Source organism: Saccopteryx leptura, chromosome 9, assembly GCF_036850995.1.
Source record: "Saccopteryx leptura isolate mSacLep1 chromosome 9, mSacLep1_pri_phased_curated, whole genome shotgun sequence".
In the NCBI taxonomy this organism is placed as follows: Eukaryota; Metazoa; Chordata; class Mammalia; order Chiroptera; family Emballonuridae; genus Saccopteryx; species Saccopteryx leptura.
In genome coordinates, this window is record NC_089511.1 from 90,736,701 (window position 1) to 90,753,374 (window position 16,674).

The 16,674-nt window shown below is 48.3% G+C and overlaps 1 protein-coding gene across 1 annotated transcript in view; it reads left to right on the forward strand.

Annotated features, from left to right (window-relative positions):
* Positions 1-16,674, forward strand: part of WDFY4 (WDFY family member 4) — a 340,582-nt gene that overhangs the window by 124,855 nt on the left and 199,053 nt on the right. Inside the window, 8 exon segments of the mRNA XM_066348526.1 lie at positions 1,259-1,490; positions 2,916-3,061; positions 4,108-4,219; positions 5,109-5,299; positions 11,293-11,445; positions 12,454-12,527; positions 14,603-14,767; positions 15,303-15,394. Coding sequence (XP_066204623.1) covers positions 1,259-1,490; positions 2,916-3,061; positions 4,108-4,219; positions 5,109-5,299; positions 11,293-11,445; positions 12,454-12,527; positions 14,603-14,767; positions 15,303-15,394 — 1,165 coding nt within the window.

Consider the following 16,674-nt stretch of genomic DNA (forward strand, 5'->3'; position numbering starts at 1 on the left):
AGTGGTATCATCCACTTCATTTTCAAGAGAAAAGAATTAATCTATTTGTTAAGCTATGTGTTTAAGCCATTTTAGAGCCTGTGTCTTTTTATATCAATTTTAAATTTAGCTTGGTAGTCCACAAAAAGCCTTTTGAGATTGTGATAGGTTTGCATTAAAGCTATAAATCATTTTGAGGAGAAATGACATCTTTACTATCTAGAGTCTTCCTATCCAATAGCATGGTATGTCTCTCCATTTATAGCCATCTTCTTTAACTTATTTTATCATCCTTTTGGAATTTTCAATATATAGATCTTATGCATATTTTATTAAGTATTTAATTTTTATTGAGGAGTTGTCAATGGTATTGTTTTCAATTTTAGTTTCTACATCTTCATTGTTAGACTTATAATGCAATAGATTTTTGTGTGTTGATTATGTATTTATCCTGTGCCTGTGCCAACTCAAACTCATTAGTTCTAGTCCTCCCTCCCTCCCTTCCTTCCTTCCTTCCTTCCTTCCTTCCTTCCTTCCTTCCTTCCTTCCCTCCCTCCCTCCCTCTTTCCTTCCCTCCTTCCCTCCTTCCCTCCTTCCCTCCCTCCCTCCCTCCCTTCCTTCCCTCCTTCCCTTCTTCCTTCCTTCCTTCCTTCCTTCCTTCCTTCCTTCCTTCCTTCCTTCCTTCCTTCCTTTCTTCCTTCCTTCCTTCCTTTCTTCCTTCCTTCCTTCCTTCCTTCCTTCCTTCCTTCCTTCCCTCCCTCCCTCCCTCTTTCCTTCCCTCCTTCTATTTCTTTCTTTCTTTTTTTTTTCTTTCTTTCTTTCTTTCTTTCTTTCTTTCTTTCTTTCTTTCTTTCTTTCTTTCTTTCTTTCTTTCTTTCTCTTTTGTAGATTCCTTAAAATTTTCTACATGGATGTGCCATTTGCAAATTGAGGCAGTTTTATTTTTTTCTTTCCAATATACATGTCTGTAATTATTTTTAGTGTATGAAATTAATGTGTCAGCACTGAACATTTAGGGTCTGAGTGGAATGACTGGGTCAAAAAGGTGAACATTTCAGTAGCTCTTCCCAAGCACAGTGTCATGCCTTCATTCCCATCAGCATTGTATAAACTGTTTTTGCTACACTGTTTCTCAGCTTTGAGAATTCTCTTTTCAGTGTTTTTAGGAAAAAATAAGTTTTTACTCTGAGAGAAGAATAAGGTACACCATTTTACATCCACATTTGTTTATCTGATTAATTCTGAAGTTACCCACCTCCACTGCTTTTCATTGGAACAGATGTTGTACATTCAGACCTTACCAGGACCCTTCCTTTCAATGGAACCATCATCTTTTGTGGATGTTTATGGATACATCGGTACTCCTCAAGTCTGGAAACAAAAGTCATCCTTAACATGGCGTCTTGGACCTACGTACCTCTTTGAAGAAGCCATCTCAGTGGGAGCTCTGGAAGTTATTAACAAACTTGGCCCAAGATACTGTGGTAACTTCCAAGCTGCGCATGCTGAAGGTGTGGACTGTTTTAATTTATAACGGTCTTGCTGGCTTTATTTTAAAACTAGACATCTATTTATTGATAGCATGTTTTGTAAAGAACAAACTCAACACAGGTCAGTCATTTGGGAAGACCTCTGTAATTGGGTCATTATATATTTATACCACAAGAGAAAATGTCTCTCTCTCTCTCTCTCTCTCTCACACACACACACACACAGAAAGAGAGAGAGAGAGAGAGAGAGAGAGAGAGAGAAGGAAATGACAACATCCTTCATATTTCAGCTCCAAAGCACATAATGGAGAAGAGTGGGTGGGTAATACCATCAGCAAAGAAAGAGAAGAGAATGAGATAGATAAGTTACATTCCTTTAATGAAGGAGCTTTTTAACTAAAGCATACTATTGTTTTCAATTATTAAACAGGCAGACAAAACATCCACTTTTTCTTTATTGATTGGTGGCTGTTCAGGCAGGGAGCTTGACTCTCCACATTCCATCAAGTTAAGGGGGTCGGCTCCCATCTGGGGAGAATGATGAATGAATCTGTGTACAGAAGGTTTGTGTTTGATGAAGAGCTGTTGAGGGCTGTTCAGTGTTTCTGTCTCTAAGCCGCACAACTTCATTTCCTTTGGTAAATGGCACTGGACAGGACAACCTGGCAAGTCAGGTCTGGAGCCCAAGATTCACTGACCCACTATTCTTCCCAGGCTTCTCAAGTCACACACGTGGCTCTCCTTGACGCAGGGACCGGCGCTCACCCCAGCTGGATATTTCCCATGGACGTGCCGTGCATGGAAAAGCTTAGGGCTTTCAGTTCAGCCTTTTTCTTTCATTCTTTTTATTTCCTTTGTAAACTTCCTAATCACATATCATTTGGTTTTGGGGAGCGAGGTTACACCCTTGAGTGCTGTTTCAAGCTTAGTAATTTCATATCTAGAATCCTTCTACATCAGTGGTCAGAAAACCTCCGCTCACGAGCCACATGCAGCTAAATCAGATTGAGGATGTTTTTAGCAAAGGCCAGTTTAGGAGTACCCTAATTAAGTTAGTAACAATGTACCGACCTATATAGTTTAAGTTTAAAAAATTGGGCTCTCAAAAGAAATTTCAATCGTTGTACTGTTGATATTTGGCTCTGTTGACTAATGAGTTTGCTGACCACTGTTCTACATGATGGTAGGGTTAACATTGTGAGGTATCCCCACGGTTTTTTATGAGTCAGAGGAGCCCAGCCAAGGGCAAAACACGAGGGAGATACACACACAAAACACAGGCATACAAAATAACAACTTGTAACAACATACCAACACATAGTGTAACAAGGTACCAACACTCTCTGGACGATCACATTGCCATGTGGCCAGAGACATCCCTCTTCTAAGGATGATTTTCTCCTCTGTATAGTGAGGCTACACGTGATTGAAGATGTGTCATTTCAGGAGAGGAACCTGGTGTGGAAGCAGTGCCCCTGGTTGCAGAGGAAAGGGTGTCCTTTGGCCTTCACGTGGCCAGCTCCTCCACCACCAGTGCTGCGGACGTCAGAAGCACATACAACGAGGTGGACAGCCGCCTGATTGCCAAGGAGGTTTGACATCTAACTGTGCTTCTTACCCCCCCTTTGGAATTATGATCTCAGACCGCTTCAGCTTTTAATGACTGAGTGAATGCTAATTCATGTTCGTGCATGTGTAGATGGGTACACAGAGGGGTGAGTGCTTCCTGCCTCATTGGTTAAAATATCCTATGACTCCTCACCCATTAGCTTTTCTTAAGATTGAACCTTTTATTTGTAATTGCTCCTTATTCTTCATGGTAGAGCATAAACAAATAGAATATTTAAACACTATTATGACCCTGGTAACACTATGTCACTTCCTTATTCAGGGTGCTACTGTCCACCCCGCCTACCGACCCCACCCAACAGACACACACACACACACACACACACACACACACACACACACACTCAAGTGTTCTGTGAATTGCTTTGTTTATTTTAAACAACAAACTTTCAAAACGGCCAGCAGATGTGTTTATAGGTGAAGATGCCGTTATTAGACTTACTATTTCCTGATTCCTGTGTGGAAAGCTCTTTGCTCACTGCTGATGAATTTGGACTGATGTGTTTACACTCTTTCTACCATCACAGAGGGCCACCTCCCTTTACTAAAGAAGAAGGATCAGGGGTTAAGTTGTGTTGAGCACCAAAGAAGGGCATGACCCCAATGGAGGGGGCTGGGAGTCCTGTTTCCCTGGCTTTCTGACACCAGTGAGGTGGGGGCTTACAGAGACGGGACACCCCTCGCCTGGCAACAGGGCTTTGTAGCAACTGTCCACCTCTAAGTGTCCTAGGATCCTCCTATAGGTCCCTCACTGTGAGCACATGGGACCTCAGTGGCACAGTTGTACAACGAAAGCTGCTCCCTTGATTAACCCAAAGCCTAAAAGGCAAGACACACCAGCCTGAATTTGGGCGTCAGCCCTCCTGACATTGCTTCCATGATCATTCACTGAGTGCCAGTACTGGGCCAGGCCTCAGGGTGGGGGCCTCCAGGGACTTGTGAACAAGACCTCCTCCTTTCCAGGAAACCAGGAAAGTGTCTCAGGACTAATTGTTACCCTTTTCTGTAGATGAAAATTTCATCCCGTGACAACACCACGCCTGTGCTCCTGCTAAGGAACTGTGCTGGCCATCTCTCGGGTCCTCTGCGCACTGTTGGAGCCGTGGCTGTTGGTCAGTTGGGTATGTCAGGCCATGAACTTTTACTATCTTTTGGGAAGAAGGGCTTGCAGATGTCATCAAGTGTGGAACGTGGAATTCTGAGCTGCAGTCAGGACAGAGCATGTTGGGGAGCCTAGATGCTGAGGGCAAGAGCTGGCAAGTTAACCTTGCTGGAGAGTTGGCCTCCTGCATTGAACAAGGCCAGCTCACCTCACTGCATCTGACCGCTGGTGGCAAACTCAGCTGCTCGCCAGGCAGCTTCTACGCCCAGCAGAGCCCACACAGGGGACATAGCAGAGCCTTTGTGCAGAGGCAGTGATGTAGTCATTGGAGAGAAAACAACAGCCTGAGATGGTCAAAGCAGCAAGTTGATACAAATGCCCAGCCCTGCAAGACACAGGGAGCAGAAGTAGTCAGAGGAACCAGAGAACTAAGGGTCAGATGGCATTGAAGGCAGTGGTTTTCAACCGCTGGACCACAGACTGATGCTGGTTTTCTAGAAATTGCATGCCATTCTGCAAAAGAGTTACCCACCCTGATGTTGAATGAAGCTTACAGAGTTCGTCTATAAAGTCTTCATCTAAGATTATAACTGTAGACCGGCAGGTGAAAACAACTCATCTAAGGCATTGGCTGCTCCAGCAATCTGGCCTGAGATGGAGGGTGACAATCTGAAACCCCCCGGGCTGTTTTAATGGTTGGTGACACAGAAGAGACTCAGCATTGATTCTCTCTGTGACTTAAGATGGTCAAAGCCCTGCCTTTTCTTCCAGCCTGTCCCATGTTCACAGGCTCCTCTGTCATGAGTGGAGAGTGGTTCAGGCAGCACATTTACCCCAGTGTTCTGCTGTGGACTTTTTGCTGCAATGAGGCTGTGACTACTGATGGAACACCCTTTTGTCCCACACAGGGGTAAGGGTGTTCCACTCCAGCCCTGCCGCCAGCAGCCTGGACTTCATCGGAGGGCCAGCCATCCTCCTGGGCCTCATTTCCTTAGCGACAGATGAGCACACCATGTATGCGGCTGTGAAAGTTCTGCACTTGGTCCTGACCAGCAATGCCATGTGTGACCGCCTGATGCAGCACATCTCTGGGTACCAGGTAATCCCATCCACCCATCTGGGTCTGTGACTCCCCAAGAAATAGGGAGGAGCTTCTCCAGCCCAGTGGACATTCCCTCCACAGTAACTTCTGGAGAGGGACACCAGAAGCCCTTGGCTCCTGAGACCCTGGGGACTCTGGCCCACAGCAGAGGGCAAGGTGACAGCCAGCCAGGGAGACACTGTGGTCTGGATGGGAATGCACACCTGCCTGTGGCTACCAGCAACTTCCGCTGATGAATTCAAGAACCATTCGTGGTTGTCCACTGTGTGTAGAATGACAGCTAAGAGTCTAGGCCATGGAGCCAGAGTGCTAGGTTTGAATCCTGCATCTTCCTCTAACTTGCTATTCAATCGTGGGTGAGTTACTTACCCTCTCTCGCTCTCCCAGTTTCCCCAGCAGTGTGATACAAACACTTGCGTCTTCTGTGCGTGGGTGGCAGGGAGGACTGGATGATTTGACACAGATGGAAGACTTAGCATTATGTCTGGCCCAGAATCAGTGCTCTGTAAATGTTAGCCATCTTTAGTCTTTACTCCCTCTGTTGCTTAGTTCTCCCACATGTAAAAGTAGAGTAATAATAATAACACCTGTTCTGTGGGGCGGTAATGATTGTTTTATTATGTGCTGAGCGCTTAGAAAAGTGCCTGCTCAGAGTGACAGTTGTATCTGTGTTATGGTGGCTGTTATTGTTTTTTATCATTCACAAAATCAGGTGAGACTGGTCACAGACCCAGAACACCTTCCTGAGTGGCTGGGAGGCAGCCGTGAAAGGAATCATCAAGGGTCAGGCCTGGAGTGGAAGTCTAGACAAGGTCAGAGGCGCAAAGGCTGCAGTGCTTCCTCCTGGTGCAAGGGGTGCTGGGAGAGAGCAGCCCTACAGTTTGGCCCCTAAGTCAAGATCTGAGCAGAAGAAGGGAGTATGAGCCTCCAGGCACAGCTCCTCTTGCCTAGACTGCTACCCAGCTGGACAGAGACCCCTCCTTTTGCTGTTCTCTTGAAGCCCACTGACACCGACCACAGTGTTGCTGTGCAGAGCCGGTGTGAATGGTGCTGAGGAGCTCGACCACTCACTAAGTATTCTAGGCTCCTGAGGTTTGTCTCCAAAGGCCTTTCAGAACTGGCTGCCAACCTGTCTTTCAGCCTCACCTCTTACCCTGCCAACATTTTCCAACCAGCTCACCTACCTCCCCAAATTCTGCACAGTTATAGTTAGCTGAACACACTGTGTGACTTGGTGCACCTGTGCCCTGGCCTTGGAGTGCCTTCTCCTCCTCTTCCCCAGGTATACTCCTTCCTGTCGTCGTGGCCTGTGAGCTTTTTGTGGCTGTCCCTGGCCTCAAGTGGCACTGCTTGATGCCCATGCTCACATGCTCACACTCGGCTTTAGTGACCTGCTGTTACCTCCATGGACTGTGACCATATAACAGCTGTGCATGTCTCACATGTTGCCAGTATACTACTGAGACAAGACAGACACTCAGTAAATATTTTGGTAATAAAAAAATGGTATGTTTGGGTTTATATGAAAAATCAAGAATTGGGGCTTTTGATATATGCAAGCATTATTATTTTATTATTATTATCGTTAAAGGCAGCAGTAGTGGGATTTATCCCAATTTAGCACTCAGATATCTGTTGTATCTAGGGATTTAAATAATTACTGTGAGAATTTCCAAGAAGATGTAAAGCAATTTCTGCTCTCATGGGTATATCAGGAAGGGTGAACTGAGACAAATGACAAGATAATCTTGGTACAAACTGAATGCAGTAAGTGTCCTAGAACCACTGCCCCTGGGACTTGGGCTATCGAGCTGTCTTCTCAGAACTGCGAGACCCACAGAGAGCTGAGACCCTCCTGTGCCCACTGTTGTCTCCTCACTGCCAAGTGTAGAGCCGACCCTATCACTAGTCTCTAACAAGGGCTTGTCACATAGACACAGTGCCTTGAGAGAGAGAGTGTGTGGACCACAGAGCTGCAAGGGTGGTGATCCTTACACGTGGGCAGGGAGTCAAAAGAACTTCATGAAAAAGAAAGGTGGAAGAGAGACCAGAGGACTGATTGAGTTTTTAGGAAGAAATGGTAGAGGCAAGGGGTAGCCTATGATTCATTTACTCACACCGACAAAGCACTGCCCAAGAGCCACGCCTGGTGCTAGTCGTGAGGGAGGCGAGTGAACCAGAGGGATTCAGTGTCTCCCTCCATGGAACGCAGCCTGTTCTAGCTGCTATAGCAAAAACACCCTAGGGCCTAGACTGTGGCTTATAAACAGCAAAAACTTGTTTCTCACAGTCTGTAGGCTGGGAAGTCTAAGGTCAAGGAGCTGGCAAGTGCGGTGTCTGGTGAGAACCCTGTTCCTGGGCTATTATAGATGGCCACCTCTTTGCTGTGTCCTCACATGGTCAAGAAGCAAGGCAGCTCTCTGAGTTCCCTTTTATAAGGACACAGATCCCACTAATGGCTCCACCCTTGTGACCTAATCACTTCCCAAAGGCCCTGCCTCCTAATGCCATCACATTGGAGACTAGATTCTGACCTATGGGAAGGCATAAGCATTCTATTCACAGCATTGTCTAATGGGACAGATGGGAAAATACTATTACTGTGAAAGAAAGACTTTGAGAATACTTCATGTGAGTCAAGTGCCTGTCAGATTTAAGGGTTTATTGTGCCTTTACACATGACCACAGAAGAAGGAAATTCATGAACTTTTCTTATGGCTTAGAAAGGAAACATTTTAAATACTTATGTCTTTTTTGAAAATCAGAAGGAGAGTCTGGCCAGTGATTAAGGAGAAGGGGACACCAGGTGTATGTAAAGAAACAAGGTTATTATTATTATTTTCCTTTGCTGCCTCTTTATGAAACTGAACCCTCATCCTACCTCATCCCTTTTTATATACATTTTATTGCTTTCTTTTTCTCCGTAACCTGTATGCCCAACTGACACGCTCTCTATGTACTTGTGGCCCTGCGTGTGGTCTGTTCTGCCCCAGACACATGTCCCATGTGGGCGGGGCTGCTCTTGTTCAGTGCTGCGTCCCAAGAGCACATGGTAGACAGCAGGTCTGAGTAAGAGCTGTGTGATGAGCCAGAAAATTACAACAAGGGTCTTCCACTAAAGAGCAGCTTGCTCAGGAGTGGAGCTAATAATTTTTTAGACTTTTTACTCTGTGTATATATCTGATTTGTTGATTATATGTGGGAACACAAGGAGAGTGTAAATCTTTCTGTTTGTGATTTCTGTCATACTTGTTCATACTTCTCTTCTCAGACGACCTAAATTTCATGAGATGAAGGAAGGACAGCATTGCACACCAACATTAGACACATTGTGGCTGGGAGAAAAGGACAGTGTGAGCCAGTGCTCAGCAGCCTGGGTGGAGGGGAGGAGAAGGACAGGAAATTTGCTACTCGAAGGAGCATGGATTCTTATCTTGGAAATAATGAGTAATCACAGGGAGGCTTGGAATGGGGAAAGGGAATGGTGAATACTTTAGAAGGACCATAGACCCTATGTGGAAGATGGGTCAGAATGCTGAGAGTTCAACAGGAGACTAAGATAGAACCCAGTGAGACAAGAGACTGCATTCCTGGCCTGAAGAGACATAGGACACCATGAGCAGTCCAGGGGGACAGCACGGGAGAGCAGCTGGTGTTGAGTGTCAGGGTGCAGCAGACAGAGCAAGGAAAATATCTGAGCCACTAAGTGTGAAGTGTCTGTGAGACACCACAAATAAAATATCAAGGCAGGGTGTAGATGGTTCAAGTTCAGAGGGACAGGCTGGGCTGGAGGCAGGAGTGTCTTCAATATCATCACCATGCTCTTTAATCCACGAAAAGTGGCAAAATAGTCAGAGAGGAGTAGAAAGACTAGAAAAGAGGGCCACAGAGGAAGGAACAAGGATTTAAACACATTGAGGTTGGAAAGATGATTAAAACTCAGAAAAAGAGCTTGAGAATAAAGAGGGAAAAGAAACTAAAGAATCTTGTGCCCAAGACTCTGAAAGAAGAAAGTGTTCTGAGAAGGACAGTCTGGTCAGACTGTGCTCAGAAGGAAGTGAATGAAGGACAGAGATGTTTCTGATAGATTTGGGCACCTGGAAGTCTTTGATGACCCTTCTAAGGCAGGTGGACAGGTGGAGGCAGCACCCAGATGAAGGGGGTTGAAGGCAGAATGTAAGGTGAGGACATGGAGCCATAGTGTCGCCATACTGCTTTCCAGAAACTTGCCCTTGGAGAGGAGTCACACGGGGCCAGAACCAGAGGGGTCAGAGGTCTAGGGAGGGATGTTTGTAAGAAGAGAAACACTAGAGCATATTTGTTGACAGAAGGAAGTGACAGAGAGAGAGAGAGAGAGAGAGAGAGAGAGCTGAAGCTAGGAGAGGAGAGTTGTTTCTAGAAACACTGTCCTTGAGAAGGAAAGGACGGGGGTCCGAGGCCAGGTGGGAGGCCTGGCTTGTGGGAGGAAGAAATGCCACATGGCATTTACTGGTGTGGCATCAGGAAGGTGAGGACATTCGTGTCGGATGGGTTCTATCTTCTACACAGAGCATGAGGTGAGATGGTAGGAGAGAAGGAAGAAGAGGTGAGCTCACTGTCGTGAGGGCAAGGAAAACCAGGTTGCCAGAGAAACAGAGTTGCACCGTCAGGCCAAACCGAGACCCACGGCATGTCTGACACCAGCGATGTGACGTGAAACCAGCCAGCCTGGCTGAGGCGGTTCTCCAGCAACTGTCAGCCATCCTAGCTATGTCCTGGAAGAGGAAATGGGAGGTGGTTCTCCAGCAACTGTCAGCCATCCTAGCTATGTCCTGGAAGAGGAAGTGGGAGGTGGTTCTCCAGCAACTGTCAGCCATCCTAACTATGTCCTGGAAGAGGAAGTGGATAATTTGGTGACCACAGTTGTCTTAGTCAGTTTGGGGAGCTTATAACGACAGAAATTAACTTTCTCATCGTTCCGGAGCTGGGACATTGAAGGCCAGGGTGCCAGCATGGTCAGGAGGTGAGGGTCCTCTTCTGGGTTGCGGATGGCTGATTTCTCATTGGGTCTCACAGGGCAGAAAGCAGAGAGAGGAAGCAAAGTCTCTAGTGCCTCTTGTAAGGTCACTGTTCCCACTTGTGAGGGCTCCACTCCCCTGACCTCATCTAATCCTAAGTACATTGCCAAGGACCCACCTCCAAATATCATTGCATTGGAAAGTAAAGGTTTCAACAGGCAGGTTTTGGGAAGAATACAGACTTTCAATCTATAACAACACGTAGGGCTTCCCAACCACACATTTGAAAGAGTGAGTGTCTGAGAGGACGGGGAAAAGGGTGGACTGTCAGATCCAGGTGCAGGGAACTGAGCCTTGGAAAAGCTAGGCTGAGAATCCAGATGAGATGGTTGGGAACCCAGAGGCCAATGGATGGCTATACATCCTGCTTCAGTGACTGAGGTTGACAGAGACATGAGGCCAGGAGGGATCCATCGTATGAGTCTCTGATATGGGTCTGGGCCACCAGGACCCCAGTGCCTCCAGCCTGGAATGGGTGCCTCTGTATTGCTAGTTCCCCAGCGCCTGGCACAGTAGATGACATATCTGGTGTCTGCATCCCGGAGTGATACTGGGTATAATCGAGTTCATGGGTAGTCGGTGCCTACCTGGTGACATAACCACATTTATGGGATGATTATGGATGTAGGATCCACTGAGGTAAATGAGAAAGGGCCCTGAGAAATGGGGGAGGAAACCAGGAGAGGGAGAGAGAGTGGCATTCTCAAAACTCAGAGGAAGAGACTCAGGAAGGAGTAGGGTCCTGACTGATAGGTTAAGCCACACGTGCAGGAAGGTGGACACTGGTAGGAAAGCAGCCACAGAAACTGGTACAGGGAGTGTGGAGGGCAGAGGGGGTCAGTCTGGGCTGACCAAAGGTGCTGGAACAGGCTAGCGAAGGAGAGTCCTAACTGCGCATTCACGGGAGACTGCTTTGTGCTTCAACTCTTCTAGATACTGGCGTTTCTCCTGCGGAAAAAACCCTCTCTCCTGAACCATCGAGTGTTCCAGCTGCTCCTCTCCATTGCCGGCACCGCAGAACTGGGCTTTGGGTCATCTGCTGTCACCAATGTTGGTGTCTTTTGGCATATTCTCTGCAATTTTAAGGTAAACTGGAGGTGGAATTTGGACCCTAAAGGAGTGCATGATAGTAAAAAAGAAAGAAAGAAAGAAAGAAAAAAAAAATGTCTGGAGCTTCCTGGGAACCCAGCAAGTCAGTTTCCTCGATAGTTGTGATGATGAGGTGATGAGAAGGACAATCTCAAAGGCTTTGGAGTGCAGAGGTCCTGGTTGGTAATGAAATCCTACCACTAATGGGCCCTGGGCAAGTTTCTTGGCTTCTCTGAGTTACAGTTTTCTCAAGCGTGAAATAGAGACCATCATCTTCTTCAATAAGCTGGTGTGCGTGTCAGTCCCTACAGTGTGTGGAAAAGAGTTTGAAACTGTGGTGTGTGTGTGTGTGTGTGTGTGTGTGTGTTAAAAATATATACCAATTCCTTTGAATGGTGCCTTGCTTTTCACAAGTGCTCTTTTAAGAATGACTGGGATATGTTGAGGGCACACCTGAGGCAAAGTGGCAAGTTGTGTGGAAAACTTTGGGTGGATAGATCCATTTAGGAAGCATCAGACACTGAGTGCCCACTGTGGTAGGGCACAGAGGTTCCCTGGGGTCATGGTAAGCAGGACGCAGACCCTCCATCCAGCCACCGGGGCCTGGCTCATGACAAAGGTGACACTACAGTGTGCTGGGTGCGAGGGAGGCAGGCACAGGGCAGCCGGGGAGTGGGAGCTAGAGAGTGGCCAGTACAGCTTACAGACCAGGGGCTCTGGGGCTGAGTCTGGCACCAGGACCCAGCAGGCACACTCCAGGCAGAGTGTGTGCTAGCTGCATGCATGTAAGGGTGGAAGCCACCATGGAGACTGGTACATGTGGCATGGAGAGCACCAGCCAGGGAGATATAGCAAATACGGATGAGGCTGAAGGGGACGAGAGAAGACAGGTGAAGCGCTGAGCAGAGGATGTGCGAGACCATGTCTAGTGCCCCATGCGCTCGTATTTCCCGCAAAGCCTTTCTCTCACATGCCTTGGTTCGCAGTGTGTTCATTGTCTTCCAGCTCTGGATGAATGCTGTGGACAACCTGGAGCTCTCCCTCTTCTCCCATCTTGTGGAAATCCTCCGCTTGCCGAGGTAGGCTGGGCTTTGGCAGCCTCAGTGTTAGAACCGAAGGCTGCCGCTACGGAAAGGGCCTGAGGGCAGGGCGGCTGTGGCTCCGCGCCGCCCCGCCCACCTGCAGTCCCGGGGCCCCTGAGGCAGCGCGTCGGGCTCAGCTGATTCAGGCATCTAGAACAAGAATTCCATAGACCCGTTAGCTTATACCAACAGAAATTGATTTCTCATGGTTCTGGAGGCCGACAGTCTAAGATCAAAGCACTGATAGACTCGGTGTCTGGTTAGGACTTCACTTCCTGGCTCATAAGATGGCTGTGTTCTCACAACAGCTTCACTTGGTGGGAGGACTGAGGGAACTCGCTGGCATCCTTTTTATGAGGGTCCTCAACCCATTCATGCAGCGTCTCCTTCATGACCTAATCCCCTCCCAGTGCCCCAGCACTGCGGGGTAGGCTTCACCATGAGGATTGGGGGGGGGGGGGGTCGGTCAATAGAAACACCCTCCCTGGGGGCTCACACGTGTGGGGGCATGTCTGTCTCCTCTGCTGCTTTGGGACCTCGGAGGGCTGCTCTCTGGCCCTGGCAGTAAGCATCTCCTCGGGGCTCAGTAAGGATGGCTGGCGAGAAAGAACACATGCTCGTCATGACCCACTCTCCATCTCAGTAATTTCTCCAGGTTATGTTGTTACATTAATCAGGGCTCTTTTGGTTGCAAATGGCAGTACTACACTCCAATCAACTTAGAGAAAGAGGAAAGAGAGAAAAGGAAGCTGGGAGGGGGTCCCGGGGCAGGGGAGGAAGTGGAGAAAGAGAGAATGTACTGCTCTTCCAATTGAATGAGGCAGACTCCCACCCACGTTGGGCTGCAGCATACCACACCCTCCGCGGTCAGTCCCGATCCTGCCTCGGCTTGCCTTCTTGCCAGCACCGTGTCCGCCGGCCTGCTGTGGCAGCCCGAGGGCAGCGGAGGGCTGCGGGGCTGCTCCGAGCATGCCCTCTGCTCAGTGCAGTTAGCAGGGAGGCTTCTTTATGCTCCCTAGTCTTGACAATAGGATGCAGCTCACAGGGCCACCCGGGGTTGCTGGGCTCGGCAGGGAGGCTGACTGCACCTGTGAGGCTGGGGAGGGGAGTCAGAAAGAAGTGCTTCCCAAAGAAAGCAGGGGCGGTGATCAGAATGAGGGAGAAGGGAAGCCAACATTTCTACATTTCACTTCACACTGGGTTTTCGTGCTGCAAGTTCAGAGAAGGACCAGACACAATACTGTGGAGAAAAATGCAGAAACAGGCTGCTTAGGGCTGTAATGAGAAGCTCATGAAATAAGGTGGGGGCTTCATAAGCAACAGATACATATCACACACGGAACTGGGCGGGCTCTGCCTCTTTTGTATGTGGGGGACGCTGAGCTGGCAGAATTTAGCATGTTAGCACTAAAAGACAGTTCCAGAAGGAGCAATCCACCCAAACTCAACTTCCTCCACCTTTTTTTTCCTTTCTTTCCCATTTTCCACTTTCTATTCGTACCTGTTGTTTTCTAAGAAGTGGGCACTTACACTGGGGATTGTTTTTCTTGTGGGGGGGTAGAGTTTACTGGAAATTGCAATGTGATTACCCAAGAAGGGGAATGTAGATGTTTGAATTCTGTCTTGTTCCCCTTTGACTCTCACAGCGATGTGCTCATCTACTTTGTGGTTTGGGGCAGGCAGGAAGAGCACTCACTAGACAGGCTCACCAGGGGCTTGTGCCCCTGGCTGTTGGAAGTGCTCACGGTCACCTTTCAGTCTGCTGTCTTCATTCTGTTTTCTGAAACCACCATTAGTTTTCCCTGAAGCTTGGGAGTTAAAAGTCAATAACTGGGGGTTGTCTTTGAAGGCAGCTTGGGGGGCTGGAAGGGTCCGGAGCCTCATCCTGGTGTGCCCCTGGCACTTGGCAGACACATGTTCGATGGGTGTCTGACAGCATGTTGATGAGTTGCCAAGTGAGCGTTAGAGTCACAGGGCCACAGAACAAGCCCAGCCTGGAAAAACCTTTATAGAGAAAACAGCAAATTTGGTTCATTCCAGTAAAAGCTTTGCTGCCTGTCTCCTGTGCTCAGCAGGGAAGGAGCCCGGAATGCTGACATTGCTCACCAGGCACAGCTGGTGCCCAAACTCGTCTTCCTCTTCAATGAGCCGGGCCTTGCCCCCTCCAGGATCCCCACCATCATTGCCATCTTGGGTGCTCAACTGCAGGGGCACTTCAATATCCAGGATCTGCTCAGGTACCAAGCTTCCCAGGGTAAAGAGTGAAGCATGGGACCATTTCATGGGGGAATATAGGTCCCCTGCTCTCTCCTGACCACCCTCAACCCAGCATTACTACCCTTCAGTGCAGCGGTCGGTTCTGATCCTTACAACCTTCAAGGAGGCCAGGAGCTGAGAAAAGGTGTGGATGTGTGAGCTCCCCAGTGGGGCTGAGTGTTCCCTGCTCCCTGGTGCTCAGACACACCTGTTGTGCCAGGAACTCAAGACTCCCCATGAGCACAGCCAGCACCGCCAGCTGATGGCCCAGCATGTCCGCCCTTCATAGGCTTCCCAAAGAGCAGTCCTAGCTGGCACGGCTTTCCCCTGTCCGTCATCACCCATGTCTGTCAGCGGACCTGGCAGAGCCCGAGTTAACGGCTCTGACAAAGCCTGAAAGATTTTAGAAGTCTCTAGAAATGTTGCATTAATCGCAGAATGACATGGTCCCTCTCGAACCCGGGAAACCTTCATACATGTCCAATGTTGAGCGTGTCCTTCCCTCTCTGCATTAAGGGTTGCGCTGTTTGTGGTGTACACCCTCAAACCTTGGTCAGTGGATGAGAGGCAGATCTGCATGGATGGAGCCCCGGAACCCTCTGTGTCTGGTGAGATGACCTTTCCCAACACCATCTGAAGCAGCAGGGTAACCCTTCTGGCATGCCCGAAAGCCACACCTTGTGGGCTGTGTTGTGGGGGAAGGGCTGAGACAAAGGAAGGGGAAGGAATCCACAGCTGAGCAGTTGTTCCCAAAGAGTGGCTTGTGAGGTCATAGTTTTATGATTAGAGTCACAGATCAAATAGCATATTCTTTCTTTGCAACCTGGAATGGCTTCCAGGATAAAACTCAGTTTCCTGTAGACCAACCAGTGGGATCCTTTCTGGTGAGTCTCCCCACCCTTCCCTGCCCTGGTAAGCCCAGTATCCTACCTTGAAGTACTTGCAGGTCATCATGGGTAGTGGACGCCCTGCGTCCATGCTTTGCACATGCTAGTCTCTCTGCAGGAGTATCTGCCTTGCCCTAGGCCCACTCTCTACCTCATCCCACTGGGCTAGTCATTCCTCGTCCCACCAGGCCACATTAAGTCACTTTCTCTACTCTTCTAAAGCCCCTGGGCTTCCTCTAAAGCACATATTTGGTACTGGTTTCTCTGAGTGTCTCTCTCCCCAACTAGATGCCGAACAGCAGCCATGTCATATCCCACATCCCTCTGCAAGGGCTGGTTTGAGGGAACGAAGACTGGCTACTTTGTCCTGGGCCCTCGGGATTTGTGCTGTCCAAGAGGGGAGCCTTAAACCACATGTGGCCATTTTAATTAATTGAAATAAAATGCCATTAAAATGTCCATCCCTCAGTCACACTAGCCACATTCCAAGTGCCTGATACCCATAGAAAACTGGTGGTTACTGCATGGACAGGGCTATGGATGAGAAACATTCTTATCATTGCACAAGATGCTCTGGGACGGAGTTATTCATCTCAATAAATTCCCTCTTCTCTTAAGATCAAGACTGAAAAGTAGGAATTGCCTTTTCCATTTTTGCAGAGGAGGAAACTGAGGCTCAGAGATAGTAGGACCTTAATAAGAGATTGGGCCAGAATCCAAATAGTGAGGAACTTGACTCTCCTTCTTCAAGCTACTGCTTAGTTCTCTTCCTACAGCCTGGTGTCTATGCCCTGAGTGGATTGTAAATGACTGGCCAACAGAGGGGATAAATAAACAGAGAGTAGGCCAACAGGGAGCTGATTTAGTCGAATCTCCTTCTCATAGGGGCTCCATTCTGAAGCTTTTGTCCAAACATCTTCTGTTGAGACAGTGCTAACACGTCCTCTGGGACCACAATACCATTCAGAAGTAAAATCTCTCTTTCCACTGGATCTACATAC